The 18025-nt window shown below is 33.1% G+C and overlaps 3 protein-coding genes across 4 annotated transcripts; all 3 read right to left on the bottom strand.

Moving 5' to 3' along the window:
- Positions 1 to 1558: 1558 nt before the first annotated feature.
- Positions 1559 to 3184, bottom strand: LOC111810870 (small heat shock protein, chloroplastic). Of its 2 annotated transcripts, none has more exons than XM_023697686.2 (2): positions 2880 to 3184; positions 1559 to 2153 (listed from the first exon to the last, which is right to left on the bottom strand). In XM_023697686.2, exons 1-2 carry the CDS (start codon positions 3097 to 3099, stop codon positions 1735 to 1737), a joined length of 639 nt encoding a protein of 212 aa, XP_023553454.2. In that variant the 5' UTR covers positions 3100 to 3184; the 3' UTR covers positions 1559 to 1734. The 2 variants fall into 2 exon arrangements, with proteins under 2 accessions (XP_023553454.2, XP_023553455.2); XM_023697687.2 differs by having other exon boundaries at positions 2883 to 3184.
- Positions 3185 to 4057: 873 nt separating this feature from the next.
- LOC111810548 (Sec14p-like phosphatidylinositol transfer family protein) lies at positions 4058 to 10414 on the bottom strand. The gene is made up of 11 exons (XM_023697261.2): positions 10048 to 10414; positions 9491 to 9590; positions 8241 to 8507; positions 7448 to 7525; positions 7082 to 7183; positions 6953 to 7002; positions 6377 to 6485; positions 6210 to 6290; positions 5393 to 5434; positions 5261 to 5302; positions 4058 to 4210 (listed from the first exon to the last, which is right to left on the bottom strand). The coding sequence occupies exons 1-11, from the start codon at positions 10404 to 10406 to the stop codon at positions 4166 to 4168; spliced, it is 1275 nt and encodes a 424-aa protein (XP_023553029.2). The 5' UTR covers positions 10407 to 10414; the 3' UTR covers positions 4058 to 4165.
- Positions 10415 to 13888: 3474 nt separating this feature from the next.
- On the bottom strand, positions 13889 to 15675 carry LOC111810703 (Eukaryotic aspartyl protease family protein). Its single transcript, XM_023697459.2, has one exon. The coding sequence runs from the start codon at positions 15500 to 15502 to the stop codon at positions 14054 to 14056; it is 1449 nt and encodes a 482-aa protein (XP_023553227.2). The 5' UTR covers positions 15503 to 15675; the 3' UTR covers positions 13889 to 14053.
- Positions 15676 to 18025: the final 2350 nt, after the last annotated feature.

Raw genomic sequence — 18025 nt, 5'->3', positions numbered from 1 at the left:
TGGAAATGTTCAGAAGCATCATCCATGGCTGCCTAACTAGAGAGAGAAAATAGAGAGAGAAAGTCAAGAACATTGACGAACAGAGCCAAGAATGGAGCAATCTTTGTTGTTTTCTGAGGATCTTACACCCCCTTCTGTAAGATTTTTCAAATATGTTCTTGTTTTTTTTTTTTTTTTTTTTTTTGGTGAATTTCTTAGAATAATATGTATTTTTGTGAGATTATATTTATATATTTTATTGAAAGATTTTATAATTTTTGGTTTTTGTTTGATAGTTTCAGGTAATTGTTATAAATGCAAATATGAGCTGCAATGGTTGTCGCCAAAGAGTTTCTCAACTTCTCTCCAAAATCTCTGGTTCGTATATTTTTCGTCTTCATCGTTATCCCGTCTCTTCTTTTTGTTTCGAGTTCAAAATAGCTACTTCGAGTAACAAGATTTGAATAGTTGATCTCTTAGATGAGAGTACATCACGCTCAAGTCCACTCTTACTTGTTTTGTTATACAAACTTAAGAACGAAATTTAAACACTGTAACATTTATTGAAGATGTTTTTTTTTTAGTTAATAGCATATTAGGGGGAGAGAATTGGGATAATTAAGTTTAGCTATACTCGAATGGGTTAAAATTTACTAAAACTACGGTATCTTTGAGTGAAACAAAAGTTTCGTATTAATTCATTATGAAGTTAAGGATTACACATGTAATTGAAATGAGAAGAGACAGAGTGATTCTTTATTCAAACATATCAAAAAGACGAACAATATATTAAGATCATACATAAAATCAAATTATATGAGTTGCAAGATCTCACATTAATTGTAAAAAGAACAAACAAACATTCAAATGTGTTGGATGATGGAAGTCCCACATCGACTAATTTAGGGAGTTTATAAGTGAGTAATGCTAACTTCATTGGTATGAGGCCTTTTGAGTAAGACCAAAGCAAAGCCATGAGAGCTTATGCTCAAAGTGGACAATATCATACCATTGTAGAGAGTCGTGTTCGTCTAACATGGTATCAGAGTCATGCTCTAAACTTAGTCGTACCAATAGATTGGTAAATCCTCCAATATCGAACAAAGAACCCAAAGAAATGGTGCAGTACTTTTCTTTTATCTTTTGAATTAAATTGGGTCCCTTCAACTATATATAGTATAAAAACTTTGCATTCTAAAGGTTTACTTTTCTTGTCTGAATATGCAGAGTTAGTCGAGTTCACCATAGATGTGACAAAAAAACAAGTGGTTGTAAAAGGAAATGTGAAATTCCAAGGCAAGATTCACGAAGAAAATAGTGTCCGTTCTCAAACCTACAACTCCAAATCTCTAAAATCGCAATCCCTCTCCCATCAATTCTAGAACAATTGCTTTTAAATTGATACTTTTTTTAATCCAAGTAGGTATCACATTTACTCTAATTGTTATTGTATCTATATATCTAACTCGAACCACAAGATCATGTTATGTTGTAACTTCAATTGATTAACTGAAATTCCGTAGCATAGCAGCATGTGATTCCATCAAATACTCCTTGAACCTCAAATCGACTCAAATGATTCACCAACACAGCTTGAAATTCAAACATTTTATTGAAAATCTCCACATCCAGAGAGCTACAACAAACACCTCCATGAAAGTGAACAAAGCAAAACTAAACAGAAAGCTCTACATTCTAGAGTGAAAACAACAGAGAGTATGGTGTTCACCGTTTTCTTCTGCTAGTTTTGTCCAACTACTCGACAGTAATTTGCTTCACATCCTTCCTCTCTTCTTCCTTCACCTTTGGCACAGCTACTTTCAGAACTCCATTCTTCATCTCTGCTTTGATTGAATCCAGTTGATAGAGGTTAGCAGGCAAATCGAGTCGGCTCGAGAATCGTCTCCGATCAGATTCGTCCTCAGATTCTTTAGCAGCCTCGCCTTTGATAATAAGAGTGTTCTGCTCCACACTCACCTTCACATCTTCTTTGCTGAGTCCAGGCATGTCCATTCGTAGGTACAGAGCGTCGTCGTCTTCTCTCACGTCCCATCCCCTCCTGGATCCTGCTCCTACTCCTCGTGAAGCTGCCAGAAATGGATCTTCCATGAACTGATCCATCAGATTCAGAACCTGGCTTAGGCTTCGTGTCGGAGAAAACGGATCGAACACGTCTGTAAATCGACAACCAAGGATTGTTCAGAACAAGATTTCTCCATTAACAAACAACTAAAATACGACAAATGCACGACTACACTCTGGTATTCATCCAGGAGAGAGAACAGAGCAACGTTCGCCACGAACACAAGATAAAGACTTAGAATGTAAAGAAGGATCTGCCATCAGCAAGCGAGTAAGTTTCTCGCTAAAACGACTCATTCTTTGAAGGTTTCATGCCAACATTCAAATAAACAAGATCCTCTCTGAAACACAACCAATTTCAAATCATTTCCTAGCAGATAATCGTCAAGCAGAGTGACCAGGTCAAGCTTTCTCACTCGGTCGCAACCACTTACAGATGGTTCCATAACTTCAACAAGTAAGAAATTATTAACACTGGACTACTCAATCAATAACAACTGTCATGCCGAAATTCGTCAAGCAGAGCAATATCCGCAGGATTCGTGATGAACAAGCAAGCAGGATCAACAAAATCATAGATGATTTCAACACGACATTCCTCAAAGACCGATGAAATAGTTCAGCCATGCTCTCACAACATATAACCTCGAATTCCACTCGGAAGTTCCACAACCGTTTCCACATATGTAACCGTATTACACAAACAAGCAACAAAAAACTCACGAAAACGTAGTTCAGAACTCCAGAACAATATAGAAGCATCACAATCAATTAAAAAATCTCGAGTTAAAGGCTCTAACAAGGACAAAGATAACAACTACCTGCGAAACCAGGAAAGCGATCATAAGAACGAGACAGAGAGCGGTCAGAGCGGCGGTCCACATCAACGGAGCGTTCGTCGTCATTGTAGCTGGTCATCTGAGCATTAGTGTTGAACGAACGACCGACAGAGGGAATAACAGAAGCTGAGCGAACAGGATTGAAGAGCTTAGCGGCGGAGTTAGCAGCCAGCCTTCGAAGAGCGATCGAAGAAGCCATTGATGCAGATTTGGAAAGCTTGAAACTCAGAAACGTATGGGAGAATTCACTGGTTCAAAGAACTGCGATTTAACCGCACGAGAGAAGTTGGGGTTTTATAGAAGAAGAAGAAGCGTGGGGAAGGGGAAAGAAGGTTCTAGTAATGGAGGTTCTCTTCCGGTACAATGGCGGGGTTTCTAGAACATTACCGCTTTTTTCGGGACGCTTCTTAACTTTAATTAATTACAATTTAGTCCTTCAATTCTTCAATTCTTACAAAAATGTCATATAAATTTGTCAATTTTAATTTTATGGACTAATTTGATATTTTCTAATTTACAAATAAATAAAAAATTAAAACTTTAACTCCATATTATTTATAAAATTCAATATTAAGTCTAACCATTTAATTACTTTTAAAATTTTTAAATAGATTATTAAGACATAAAATTAAAATAAAATAGTTTTAAATAATTTTAAATTTCTGTTATACTGAAGATTTTTTTTTTTTTTTTTTGAAAAAAAACTTAATAATATTTAACTTATTTTTCTTAAATTATTTTATTTTTTAGTTCATGATTTTGTACTTTAAATATTATTTATGTTCGAGGTTAATATTTTTAACTTAATGGGTTTTTAAATTTTCAAATTTGTAACCAATAGGGTGACATTAAATTTAATTTTATATCTAATATCCATTAAAATATTTCAAAAAATAGGTAGAAAATAAAAAATATTTAAAATGAGAGACATTTTAAATAAAATTTAAATTTAATTTAATTTTTTTTAAAAAAAATTATCTTTTTAATCTTTAAGTTTATATTATATATTATGACTATTTCATTCTTAAACTTTAAAATCTATGCGTGCAAATTTACAAGATTTTGTAAATGTTTTTAAATATATATATATTTTTTAATTTCTTTGATATTAGCGACAATAATTGAAACCAAATATATAATATCAATTGGTCAAATTTTTTTTTTTTTTTAAACTTAATTCCAATAAAGGTTAATTTTATGGAGTATTAAGCTTTTTTTTTTTTTTTAAATAATAAATTCATGCATTTTTTGTTGGATTTTGTTCCTCAAGTTCTCAAGTCTTCAATATGTTGTGTAAGATCTTTCAAAATCTGTAAAAAAAAAAAAAAAAAAAAAAAAACCATAGTTTAGTAATTAAAGTTATTATAATTAAAAAAATACAAAAATTATTACCTTAATGAAATGCAAAATTAGTTCAATTATCGGCAAAATTTATATATATATATATATATATATTTTTTTTTTTCTTTTACAAAATAAAATTTGAATAGGATTACGTATTTAGTTTTTAGATCAATATTAAATTATTATTAATGCACATTTTGGATTTCATCGTAATAATTCAATAATTTAAGGGTTTATTCGAAACAATGATTATTTTATTTACGGACGTGGTCTATGCATTCAGTAACTCGAGTGTTTAGTTGCATTAATTTATCAAAAAGTTAAAAGGGTAACCACTCTTTTATAGTTCAAGGATAGTTTACGTAATTTTGTCCCTTTTTAAGGGCCAAATATTCAAACACTACCTCCCGTATATTTCACTAATATATTTATCTATTTATTTGTAAAGTTTTTAAATTTTCAAAAGTTTCAATAATACCCTTAAAAAAAATTTAGAATTACCCTTTTCCGTAATTTTAAATTGAAGCGGAACTTTTTTTTAAAAAAATAAAAAATAAATATTATATTTAAAAACTATCTAGAAACACTTTTTTATCCTTATAAAACAGTCTATCCACTGTCTATAGATTACTTCGGTTGGATGATGGAAGTCCTATATCAACTAATTTAGGGAATGATCATGAGTTTATAACTGAGGAATACTAACTCCATTGGTATGGAGTCGAGCCTCGATTAAGGGGAGGCGCACTTTGTTCGAGGGGAGGTGTTGGATGATGGAAGTCCCACATCGACTAATTTAAGGAATGATCATGGGTTTATAAGTGAGGAATACTAACTCGATTGGTATGAGGAACCCAAAGCAAAGCCATGAGAGCTTATACTCAAAGTGGACAATATCATACTATTGTGGAGAGTCGTGTTCGTCTAACAACTTCTATACTTTTTTCTGTTAGTATTTTTGAATAAAAGATATTTTTTAACATTGAAATTTTAATAATTAAAATAAGAAAACTCACCAGTTTGGTATCTTCAAGTGCTGTTTCTAGTGCCTCAATTTTCTGCAATTAAAAAAAAAAATTAATTATTTATTTATTTCTCTACCATAATTATTAAAAAAAAATATATATTTCTAAAACCATAAAACACACTTTCTTGGCCTCTGCTAATGCTCCTTCAAAGGCTTCTATTTTCTGCAAAATAATCGCATAAATTAATTATTTTTCGATTCACAATATTCTTATCAACACGATAAACTTAACCTAACCGAATCGAGCTTAACAGCAATTTTCAAGATACTGTGTTCTATGCTTAAGACATCGTAATATCAAAAAACAAATAGTGTTTTATCGACAACGTAGTAGGACACTGAAATTTGATTCAATGTAGTCTTACAATATTTGATTCGAGATGGTATTAACTCATCGTGCTCTACATCATACTCATGAATTATCTGCTTCAATTAGGAGCGACTCAAAAAATAATTATGGGTTGAGTTGGTTCATGAATTCCTCTGAGACTCCGTTTTTTTTTTTAATTTAATTTTTTCTATAATACAATTATATATAAATTTATATTTTATTTAATTATTACTTTTTTATTATTTATTCTCCTACCTCCCAAACTTAATTTTAAACTATTTGGATGTTAATTTTTCTGATTGAGTTGGGTTGAGTGTTGTTCATTATTTAACGAGAGTTGTTTGAGTTGAAAAAAATTTACAACCCCGAACAATTGAGTTGCGTATAAAATGTCACGACTCGACCCGACCTAACTCAAACTCAACCCACGAATACTCCTTGCTTTAATGACCTAATTATGCACAAAACTGGAAGCTCGTAAACTTATGGGACGTTTTTTAAGTTCAAAAGATATCATAACCACAAAGTAAAAAATTCGAGAATCTATTGGACACGAACATGAAAATTCAGATACTAATATAACTCGAGAATGGAAGAAGTTGCTTACTCGATTGTCTAGGCGAGCGTCTTCGGAAGCCAAACCACTTTCTTCCTCATTGTCATAAGTTTCATCAGCTGAAGAGAGCACCTGCTAAAAATAAATCAAATAAATATTTTATTAAATATATATATATATTTTTTTAAATTATAAAAATTTGTTTGGGTTAAAATGACCTGAACCATGGCTAGAATCGTAGGGTTGTTCCATGGACCTCTGTCACTTGAAAGGCAGCCTCCATATTCAGAACAACAACAATTTCCACCAAGGAAATTTGGTAAATTACTGCAAATTTTTACTTACTTCCATCAATTTATATGTCAATCAATCGGTTATCGGGATCAGAATCGGGATCGGGATATACACGAGTTAGATTGGGTTGAGTTTGGTTAGGAAAATCTTTCGAACTAACTTGAAATTTCAGATTAGTTGAACTGATACCCCGAACCATCCAAGTCGGGTTCAGAACCCAACCTGACCCTCCATTTCGAGTTGGGTTGGATAGGGTTGTCGGGTTGTTTATATATATATATAATTAATTTAAATGTCATAAAATTTAAAGTTCAACTTTTTAAAAAAATATTAAAAAATGTGTTTAGAGTTGGTATTATATTTTAAAAAATATTTATGAAATTTTAAATAATTATTAAAAACAAAATTCAAAAATATTTTTTGCACAATGGCCAAAATGAATAAATTTAAAAGTACAACGATGAAAGTAGAGTACAAAAACATAAAACGTTACACGATACCTTGGATCGATGATCTCACGTAGCTCGGGAACAAAATTATTCCCCAAAACCTGATGTTATAGATTCGAGATGAGATAATAAAAGCAAGAAATAAAATTTATGTAATTAAAAAGAAAAGAAATTTCAAACATGAATCTTAGCTAACGTGCGAGCATCGAGAAATGCCCTCAATGCTTTCCACAATATCTTAAATCCCGACCCAGCATTCACTATAAACAGTCGATTTAATGTCTGCAAAACAATTCATAAAACAAATTTAAATATTAATTTGGTTTCACAGTTGAACTATGCTTAAATTGGTCTATTACTTCAATTAAATTATTAGGACAAAGTTTGTTAAGAAAATCATGATCGGGATAACAAACTCAAAGCTATGGAACTTGGTTATCGGCGATAATGCCTAATAAAATAAACAAATTAAGGTATAAGACGGGATTAAAACTAAGATTAAAGCACGAGGACTAACTGATTAATATTACATGTTCTTCAACATACCTCGGGATAGTAATTACTATCAATCTTCTGAATTTCTGTAAAGAGATATCTGGCAGGTTTAGAGAATTTAGATACCCCCTAAAGAAACAAAAAAACCTCGTAAATTTCAACTTTTACTCACTAGAACAATAATCAACGCTTTAAAGTTCCATGATTTATTTGACAAATTTAAAAGTTCTGGGACTAAACTTATCATTTAATCTTTTCTAAAACATACCCACGTGTCAAAAATTGTAACGACCCAGGTCCACCGTTAGCAGATATTGTCGGTTTCCTCTTAAAGTTTTTAAAACGCATCTGTTAGGGAGAGGTTTCCACATTCTTATAGAGGGTGTTTCGTTCTCCTCTCCCACCGATGTGGGATCTTACAAAAATGATTTCAACTCGACCTGTAACAGCTCAAGCCCACCACTTGCATATATTATCCTCCTTGAACTTTTCCTCTTAGGCTTCCTCTCAAGGGTTTAAAACGCGTCTGCTAAGGAGAGGTTTCTACACTCTTATAAGGAATGTTTCGTTCCTCTCTCCAACCGATGTGGAATCTCACAATCCACCCCTTTTGGTGGCTCAACGTCCTCGCTGACACACCGAGAACAATATCTGTTAGTAGTGGACTTGGGCTGTTACAAGACCCTATTAATTTTTACCATAAACTTCTATAAAAACACACCCACTCGTATACATCAATGTTGTCTATCGTGCAACACATCTCGACCCACACAAAGCAAGCTATAAATGAAACGTTTACCGAGAATATACCGATCGAACGAGAGGGATAAAGAACAATGCTTACCGCACCACCGACGTCTAAAATGGTGGTAGTAGAAGCAATGTGCTTCTTGGCTTCAATAGAACATGAAGGATATCTAATGCTCAAAGTCTTCTCTTGTTCATAAACATGATACTTCACAAATCTCTCAAGTGTTGTTACTTGCAACAATTTGTTGAGATCAACCATCCCAAGCCTTTCAATGTATATTGGCCTTCCATATTTGTCTACTCCATGGTACCCATGAGGGTACCATTTCTTCACCTCTTCTTTCTCTTCGAACTTAAAACCCTACATTAATTCTTCGATTAAGATTCTTTCGATGATCATAGCATAAAGTTTATTAATCGTTCTAAGTCATATAGTTATCTGATCCCAACTTAAACAATTGAAAGTATAAAAACTAAGACATTTATAGTTGGTAGATGAACACGACTCTCTACGATAGTATGATATTATCTACTTTGAACGAGCATAAGCTTTCATGGCTTTGCTTTGGGCTTCTCTAAAAGGCTTCATCCAACACCTCCCCTTAATCGAGGTTCAACTCCTTTTCTTTTGGAGTCCCATGGCTGAGTTTAGAGCATAGCTCTGATACCATGTAAGATGAACACGACTCTCCACAATGGTATGATATTATCCACTTTGAGCCTAAGCTCTCATGGTTTTGCTTTGGGTTTCCGAGAAGGCCTCGTTCCAATAGAGAGAGTATTCCTTGATTATAAACTCATGAACATTTCCTAAATTAGTCGACGTGACGTGGGACTTTCATCCAACAATAGTCAATTTTCAAAAACTAAACAAAACCCGAAATTTATTTTTTTATGGCCGAGTTGTAACACTATTTTATCACACACTAATTTCATTTTTTTAAGGAAACATTTGAAACACAATGGAACTTGGAGTTAGATGTGTTTGGGTTGACTTTTCATGAGAAAAAAAAAAGTTATTTTTTAGTGAATTCACAATAAATTAAAATGACCAAAATACCCTTACATTACCCCGCCTAATCTCTCAACCTTCGTTCCACCACGACTACCATTGACTTTCAGCTATCGTCCATCGTTGGTGACCACCACCACCACTCACCAAAGATCATCAATCACACCCGACCAGCAACCAATCATAGTGTTTTAAATACAATTTTAAACTTAGTATTAGTATTTTGAGGGTCGAGTAAATCAAACAAAATTACGTGTAAAAATACTTTAAAAGAAAATGTATTTTTGAAAAATATTAAAAATATCAAAACAACACATAAAATTATGAATTACCTTTGAAATTGCATCGGTTCTAAAATCCTCACGCCATTTGATGAATTTCAAAAACATGTCTTTTGCTGCTGTCGTATCAAAATCTCTCATCCTTAGGAATCTAAATAACATATAAAAATAAAACCATATTAATCTTACAAATTACCAAATAATTAAAATTAGAGTCTCGTTCATATTTTCGTTCTCGAACTTTTAACATTTTTTTTTATTTTTGACGTTTAATTTTCAAAACCGTACTCATTTTGGCCATAATCTTTATAATTTTACTTACAGATGTATAACATGACATAGCTAGGTTTCGTGCAAATATGAATTAACATGTTGGCTCGAGCATTTACTATATTAGGAGTGTTCGTGAGATGGACCGTGACCTTTTTTAGACCAAACTCAACTCAACCATAATTTTTTTGAGTTGGGTTTATTCCGGTCAGTTGGATTATTTATTTAATTTATTTTTAATTAAAAAAAAATAAAATTTTTAAGATATTAGTGGATTTACGGAGCTTATGAACCAACCCAACCTATAAAATTTTCATAACGACGAAACGAGAGGTCACCTGAGAAGAGTATGATAATCGTTGAATTTGGTTGGCAATTGGCCCTCAAGAAAAAGCATTTCCCTTAACTTATCAACAGCTTCTTCATCCTTTGGATCATGTTTCTCTTCCATTGCCCTCTTCAAGCTTCCTCTCGACGATCTCCGTAACCTTAGCGGGTGAAGCAGCTTCGAGCCTAGGCCTCTGCCCTTCGGTGCATCCATCGTCGCCTCAACTGTCGAGGGTGGGAACCAGAAAGTCTCAATGGGAGGGTACACATTCTTCGTCTTCGAATTCGACGAGAGTTCTTCGTCTCCGTCTCCGCCACTGCTGCCTTTCGACACGTCTATATCTTTAGACTTCTTTTTCGTAATATACATTCGGATTCGAGTTAAGAATGTGATCACAATTGAATCCAGATTTGAAGAGCTTTTCTTTGGAGGATCTAAAATGGAATGGATTTGTGAGAAATGGTTTGTATATTAAGGAATGAAAGGTGGCTAAAAGGAGAGGATCAAATGCTTGTCTTGGCATAAATTTTTGGAATATTTTGAGCGCCAAGCAACAGAACCAGCCCATTGGGCCTTCTTTTTCTAATGGGCCTTCTTCCTTCTAGGCCCAATGTTGGACTTTTCGGTTCGGTTGGGACGTTTTTTAGACCCAACTCAATTGTTCGAGTTGTAAATTTTTCAATCCGAATAACCTTGTCAAATAATGAACCTAACTCAATGCATGATGTTTTCATTTATTTGAATCGAGCTCAGCTCAAATAAGTTCATAATCTAACCCTTACACTGGAATTTGAATTTATATCTGTTAAGGGTGTACATGGTTCGGGTTGGGTTGGGTTGAGGGATTTTTTTTACCCAACCCAAAAGTTCGGTCCGAACTTTTCACAACCCAACCCAGTCCAACCCTCTATTTTCAGGTTGGATTCGGGTTAGATTGTCAAATTTTTTTTAGAAAAAAATTATTTATCCACAATTTATAATTATTCGGATACAATCTTAGATAAAATATATTAAAAATTCACAAACAAACATAAATCAATCTAAATTATTCGCACAAACAAATAAATATGAAAATAGATCATGAAATTAAATAAACAATAAAAATGATTAGAGGAAGGTATTGCATAAACTAAAATAAAAAATATATATATAAATATTTTAATTGAAATATGCTTTATTTAAATGGGAGTCTTAAACTATTAAAAAATAAAAATAAACTATTACAAAAATAAATAAATAAATAAATAAATATATATATATATATATATATATATATATATATATATATATTATTTTATTTTATTTTATTTTATGATATAATAAATAAATTAAAATTTAGAATAGGCTTTGAAATTATATATATATATATAAATAATTTATGAACCTTAAACGATTTGTTTCAAAATAACTTAAATATATGTATTTAGGTAGCGTGTCAACCTCTTTAATACGGAAGAATTCTTAATATATTTTATATATATTTATTTAGCTCGGGTCAATTCGAAGGTTTTGCCCATGAATCTGAAACCGAACCGATTCAGTTTGAGTTTAGAAAAATGAACCAAACCCTACTCGAAATGCTAATCCAACCCAACCAGTTAGGGTTGGGTTGTCCGGGTTGAATGTATACCCCTAATATCTGTTTAGTTTTTAATTTTAAAGAATGTCTCATAAGTCTATAAATTTTTAATTTCATGTCTGTTAAATACCGAAACATAAAAAATAGTCGAATAATTTATTAAACTTTAATTTTATATCTAATAAATTGTTTAATTTTTCGATTTTGTATATAATAGGTCATTAATGCTATTCGAAATTTGTTAAGATTCCCATTCTATTAAAAACAAAAAATAATACTAATGGTCCTACAATATAAATTATTTCATTTATATTTAATAGACAGCATTATTATTTTTTTTTTTATCAATTATATAATTTTAAAATTTAGAAACTAGGTAAAATAAATTAAAATAATAATAATAAATAATTAAAAAAAAATAAATGTAGCACTTTGATGGTAATGATATGGCCACGTCAATAGAGAAGATGTCATGCATGCATTGGTTTTCAGTCAATTTGAAAAGTATGTCAAATCAACGTCCCATGTCACATCTTAACAAAGCGTGTATTATTATTATTATTATATTATTATCCTATTGTTAAAGTTAAATTAACAAAAATATTTATAAGCTTTGTAAAAAAAATAAAAATATCTTCATTATTAAATAAATAAATAAAAACAGTTAAAACCTTTTTTAACTTTTTTTTTAAGAGTAAAAACGTATTAATATTATTTTTTTAAAGTTGATGAATATTTTTTAAACATAGTACTAACAGTAAGAAAAAATTTTAACCTTAATATAATCGTCGAAAGAGTAGCAGTTTATCCTTTTTACTTTAGATCCCGAGCTATTTAAAAGAACGAACGCGTAATTTAATATTTGAATTTAGACATAATCCGTACTTCGGTGCTACAATATTATTCCATTAAATAATATTATTAGAAATAATATACTATATATATAAGCTAAAATCTCTTTCAATATTAGCATTTAATACAACATTACATGTGCGTTCGGGCGCTTTCAAATTTAATTTAATTTTAATTAAATAGCTAAGTTAGACCAGCTATGATCTAAACTTTTAATTTCTTGGTTGAAATTATATGAACGTGTTTTAATGATTAATTTGTTGATTAAAAAAAGTAATGTTGTAACAACCATGAAACTTGCATAGGATAATTGTATTTAATTTTGTAGATCATACAGTATTACTATTTTTATTTATTTATGTTTATTTTAATTTTTCATCTATACTGTTTTAGACTTTTTTTTTAAACACGTAGGTCCATGACATTATTTTATGAAGTCGTTTGTTTTTGCCTAAGAAGTTACGTCATGCATATGCTAGCAATTTTAGAATAGTTGAAAACTATGTGGTACTTGTTATCTTAAACCGTCACGGGATAAGTTCGGTGAACCTGATTTGACCTCTCTCATCTTGAGTCGAGCCAATAAAAGAACGCCTCGTATCGGTCGAGATGAGGTTGTAGTTTATATTACGAAAAGGTCGATTTAAGCGATGGGTTGAGTTCTCGTCGTTGGTGTCGATCGAACCGGAGTTTAATATATCTAATACATTTTAGAGGAAATACTAAAAATAAAATATTGTAGCCAACCTAATTAATTATAAAGTTTTATTTATTTTATTTTGTTAAATAGTGAGATAAATATTGGGTAATATGAAAATAGATAAGAGGAGGGTAAAATCTTGGAAGATTTGTGGTCCCCACGGGTAAAAAAAGGTGGGCCCACACAAAACGCCAAGCAAAAATGGGCCTATTTGGATACTGTTGCGGTTCAATACGTCTCCTCCAGATTCGTGTACAGCTGTATTCCAACAACTCGCTCTCCGAGTTGACCCGGTTCCTCACATTTTCTTTTTCTTTTTATTTTAAATATTGTATTATTGGCGGTTTAAAATATAAAATAAAAAATTAACTTTTTTACGGTACTCTGTTTTAAAAATTAACTTTACAATCAGGATAAATAATTTATTTCAAATTAATGGATTAAATTGAAAATTTTAAAACTTAAAATAATAGAAATAATTTTAAAATTTTGGAAATAAAAATGGAAATTTTGAAATTTTAGAAACTAAAATAATTTTTAAAAGAAACATTTAAGAGCAAATAGATTATTTTTTATTTTTTATTTTTTATTATGAAATTTACAAATAATTTTAATTTATGAATTTTTACAATTATTTATTTTCTTTTATTTCTGAATATTCTTAATTTCTTAACTTAATACAAGCAATCACTTCATTCCTTGCTTTATCATGGATAAAAATTAAGGAAAAAGTATATATATTTTTTTAAATAAATATTTTAAACACATTCATATACAAGTAAATACCTTATTTACCCTTCCCCAAAGAGTTGACTGTTGACGGAAATGGAAAGTCAAATGCATTAATAGTCAACCTCCAGTCCTCAGCCGGGCCCACAGTTAACATTAACTGCGGTTCAAGCTGTCCCAAAGGGTTGAACACTGTCGCCGGGCGAACCCGACCCGATTGTTTTCCAAATCATATGCCACCTCAAAACCCTGTTGTTGGTAGTTCCCAAGCGTGGCACCGGGCCCACCTGCCAGTTCAGCCTCATCCCCACCGTTCATCAGCATCAAACACCCGACTTTTCTCTTTCTCTCCACCCCATCTCCACCGTCCAAAAACTCGTAGAAATAATTCTTTCTAGGAAGCACCACACTGGATTTCTCCCCAACGAAATGTAACACGACACGTGGCACTTCCACTGAGTTCTCGTAGTAATAGCAAGGGCTCAATCCGGTGTTTTCTTCAATCCGACTCGCCCGGCTTGCAACTCGCCCGGTCCGGTTCTCAAACTGGGCTACCACCGAGTTATACAAACCTGCTGGCAACATAGTAAAAGTAGTACCGGAATCCACCACAACGCCGCCGCTGCCACCCTCATCCACCCTTTTCAAAAACTCCGGCGCCGGAATCCTCACCGACCCAACTGAAATCCCGGCCAACCCAACCGAGTAAAAATAAGGATGCTTTGGATTCTCAAGCAAGGAAGTGTAAATAAACTCCGTCTCGCTGCCGTAGTACCGGCCGAGAATCAGCGGACTCGGGCGGCGAACTCGGTCCGCCGCAAACGAGTGAGAAACCAAACAATAAGAAAACCGGTTCCCGAGTTGAGGCGAGAAAGTAGCGAGTTGACTCGGCATCGACAACAACCCTCGGCCGAATCCGGCGACACCGATTGGCTCGCCTAACGCTGAGTGGGCACACCCAAAAGTAAAATTCCGAACATTAATCGCCGGTGACGGTGCCGGCGCCGGCGCGGGCAAACTGAGACTGTCTCTATAAAGCCGACCAATTAAACTCCCATCGCCATAAGCATAATAAAACGGCGGACAAGAAAAAGAAGAACACTCAGAAACTTCAATGGATTCAAGTGGACATCGGGAAATTGCACAGAGGTGGGAGGCGGAGAGGGAGCCCCCGTGGGCGGCGGAGCATGCGGCGGCGCTGCAGGAAACTGATTTTTTATCTGCGATTTTGGGCAAAGGGGATTGAATTTTGGGTTTGCCTTCACAGAGAATACACTCAAATGGGGAACAGGGGAACCAGACAAGGTCGCTTCCAGTGTCCATATAGAGGGAAATCTTTTGAGACTCGGAACCAAGGTTGAAGGAGAGAGTATAATCGCCACCGGGGGAAAGGGGCAGAGAGAGGTGGCTGCGGTGGTGGGTACGACGGCGGTGGTGGAAGCGGGCGGAAGAGCGGGCGGCGGTGGATTTAAGGAGGTTGTGGGTGTTGTTGAAATCAGAAGAGGATGATAAGGAATTAGACAGAGGTAAAAGAAGAAGCTGTAAGGAGAAAACAGGGGAGGAAAGGAGAAAACAGAGGAGGAAGAGAAAAACAGGGGAAGCCATTGAAGCAGTGTTTTAGAGAGAGAAACAAGGATTTGAATTGAAATTGAAGTGAATTTAGAGAGAGAAAGTTGGGAATTTAAAACAATTGGGGATTGAAGAAGAAGAAGATGAAGAAGAAGGTTCTGGTTTGAATGGGGCGATGGGTTTTTGTATGGGTTTGAGGAATGGTGACCATTAGAACTAAGGATTCTTTTCTTTTTAATTTAACTTTTAATTCTATTTAATTAATTTCAATAAATCTACCCTACCGAGCCCCGACCCATCTGAATTATTCAACCCAAATCATAAGAGTTTGGTAGAGGTAATGTTTTTTCGTTTGAGTTAGGTTGCACTTTTTGAAAAATCGAAATTTCGAGTCAATTTCGAGTTGTCATTTTTTTTTTTAGGTCAATTCGATCCACCCGAACATACGGTTACAACCTTATGAAGATTAAAAATATTTGACTTTCATCACTGATAGTAATGACTGGTTGTGACTTGTGAATATTTGATGTCGGAGATTTTAGTTATTAAAAAATAATTAAGAAAAAAAAAAAGCAATTTGATAATTCAATTAAAAAAAATAAATACTTAAGATAATTTTAAGTATTATAGTCCAAACCCACCACTAGCAGATATTGTCCGTCAATCTCACGGTTAAAACGCGTCTATTAGGGAGAGGTTTCTCACAATCCACCACCCACCTTGGAGGCCCAACATTCTCACTGGTACACCGCTTGGTGTTTGACTTTGATACCATTTGTAACGAAAACATTCTTTATAAGAGTGTGGAAACATCTCCCTAACATACGCGTTTTAAAACAGTGAAGTTGATGACGATACGTAACGAGTCAAAGCGGACAACATCTGCTAACAATGAATTTAAATTTGTTACGTAGTTTAGGTCAGATGTCCGAGTCTTCACGTTATTATATTATATATTTCGGGAAGAAAAGGTAAGGATCGGGTTGGAAAAGAGGGTTCTTTTTTAAACCCTAAGCTATCTTGTGAACTAAATGGGCTTCATTAAATTTCCAGCTGTTTTCTTTCATTCTCTATTTTATATAACAAAAAATTAAAATTAAAATTTAAAAAATAATTTTTTTTTATATTAAAAAAAATCAATTTTGAGTATTAAACAATAAATGAATGAGCAAATGGAATCATTTCAAACCTTCAGTAATTTTTTTCCCTTTACCATTTTTACTTCTTCTCTAAGTAAAAAATCTACTTTACCTATGGTTAATGTCATCTTTATCGTGCGTTTCAATTTTGTCCCGAGACTCTGAAATGTATAATTTCGACTTTTGAACTTTAAATTTATTCCAAAAGTAATCTTTCCAGCTGTTTTTTTAATCGAAAATTGACACGGTAACATCATTTATAGAAGATTAAGATAATTTTTCAGGGTTTATTTCAACTCAATAGATATTGTTGTGACGTTATTTACAATATCGTTCACGTAACCAGTTTTTATACAAAAACTATTAAGACGATATATATGAATCATATTTGTGAGATCCGACGTCAGTTGGAGAGGAGAACGAAACATTTCTTTTACTTAAACAAGTTTTAAAATTTTAAGGGAAAGCCTAAAGAGGACAATAGCAGGTAACAGTGTGTTTAGGTTGTTACAGATAATATATATGCTATCGAGTTAACGCTTCACATTATCTTAATCTAAAAGGCTAACGAGTTAAGATATGTTAAAGTTTTGGATAAGAATCTACAATGCACTAGAACGCTCTTATCTCATCGGAAGGAAAAGAGGGAATGTAGTCAGTATAAATGTCGTAACATTTTTTCTTCATTTATTTTTTTTAGTTACAGTAGCTCTCGTGCGAGCAAGATATAAACGATGAAGTTGACTCAATATTGAAGTGGTTTCGTGTAACATGGTCAAAGTTCAAATCTCCTACCACTGCTTGGAAGTTTACGTTACGTTCGGAATCTATTGATGAGAAAGGGCCAGAAAATTATCAATTTATATCATTAAAATTCAAATATATTTTCGTCGTATACCACTCTAAAAGAGCTAGAATTCTAACGTTGTTTCAAGACCCATAGATATCTTACGAATATTGTTACCAAAATGACAAAGAGAAGTATACGAAGAATAAATAAGATTATATCTTAAAACTATTGAGCGATCGGGCTCTGTATCAATTTTTAATTATTAAAAATGAATTATCTCCATTTAAATTCTTATAATTCTTATGATCGAGAGGGGTGGAATTCCTCACTGAGTGATCACGTTCCAAACACGAGTCTAACCAAACCTAAAATTACTCTATGTTTAACTTTAATGAAACAAACGCACTGACTGTCAAATACAAATAAGGATGAGAATAAGTCTGAACCTCTTAGTACGATGGTCGAGTGGTTGAAACGGTCGGAGAGAAAACTCCCGTTGAGGTACTTGAGGCATGCCCTTGTGACATATTCACCTTCCACATGCATATACTTTTAGAAGAATAAGGTTGGTAGTTCATCTAGCCGGACTCACAGACCTTCGAGTTGTGTATTTGCTTACGAGTAATATTG

The sequence above is a fragment of the Cucurbita pepo genome, chromosome 14 (assembly GCF_057944985.1).
Source record: "Cucurbita pepo subsp. pepo isolate OVF chromosome 14, ASM5794498v1, whole genome shotgun sequence".
Lineage (NCBI taxonomy): Eukaryota > Viridiplantae > Streptophyta > Magnoliopsida > Cucurbitales > Cucurbitaceae > Cucurbita > Cucurbita pepo.
This window is presented reverse-complemented; position numbering and strand designations above follow the sequence as displayed.

What these genes read in the sequence shown, in the direction of transcription:
- LOC111810870 (XM_023697686.2), bottom strand. Translation starts at nt 3,099, where the DNA reads ATGGCTTCTTCGATCGCTCTTCGAAGGCTGGCTGCTAACTCCGCCGCT. An exon ending in CTTTCCTGGTTTCGCAGGTA is followed by an intron (nt 2,154 to 2,879) that starts GTTGTTATCTTT and finishes GTCGATTTACAG; the next exon opens with ACGTGTTCGATCCGTTTTCT.
- LOC111810548 (XM_023697261.2), bottom strand. Translation starts at nt 10,406, where the DNA reads ATGTATATTACGAAAAAGAAGTCTAAAGATATAGACGTGTCGAAAGGC. An exon ending in CGTGAGATCATCGATCCAAG is followed by an intron (nt 6,486 to 6,952) that starts GTATCGTGTAAC and finishes AAAAATTTGCAG; the next exon opens with TAATTTACCAAATTTCCTTG. An exon ending in ACGCTCGCCTAGACAATCGA is followed by an intron (nt 5,435 to 6,209) that starts GTAAGCAACTTC and finishes ATTATTTTGCAG; the next exon opens with AAAATAGAAGCCTTTGAAGG.
- LOC111810703 (XM_023697459.2), bottom strand. Translation starts at nt 15,502, where the DNA reads ATGGCTTCCCCTGTTTTTCTCTTCCTCCTCTGTTTTCTCCTTTCCTCC.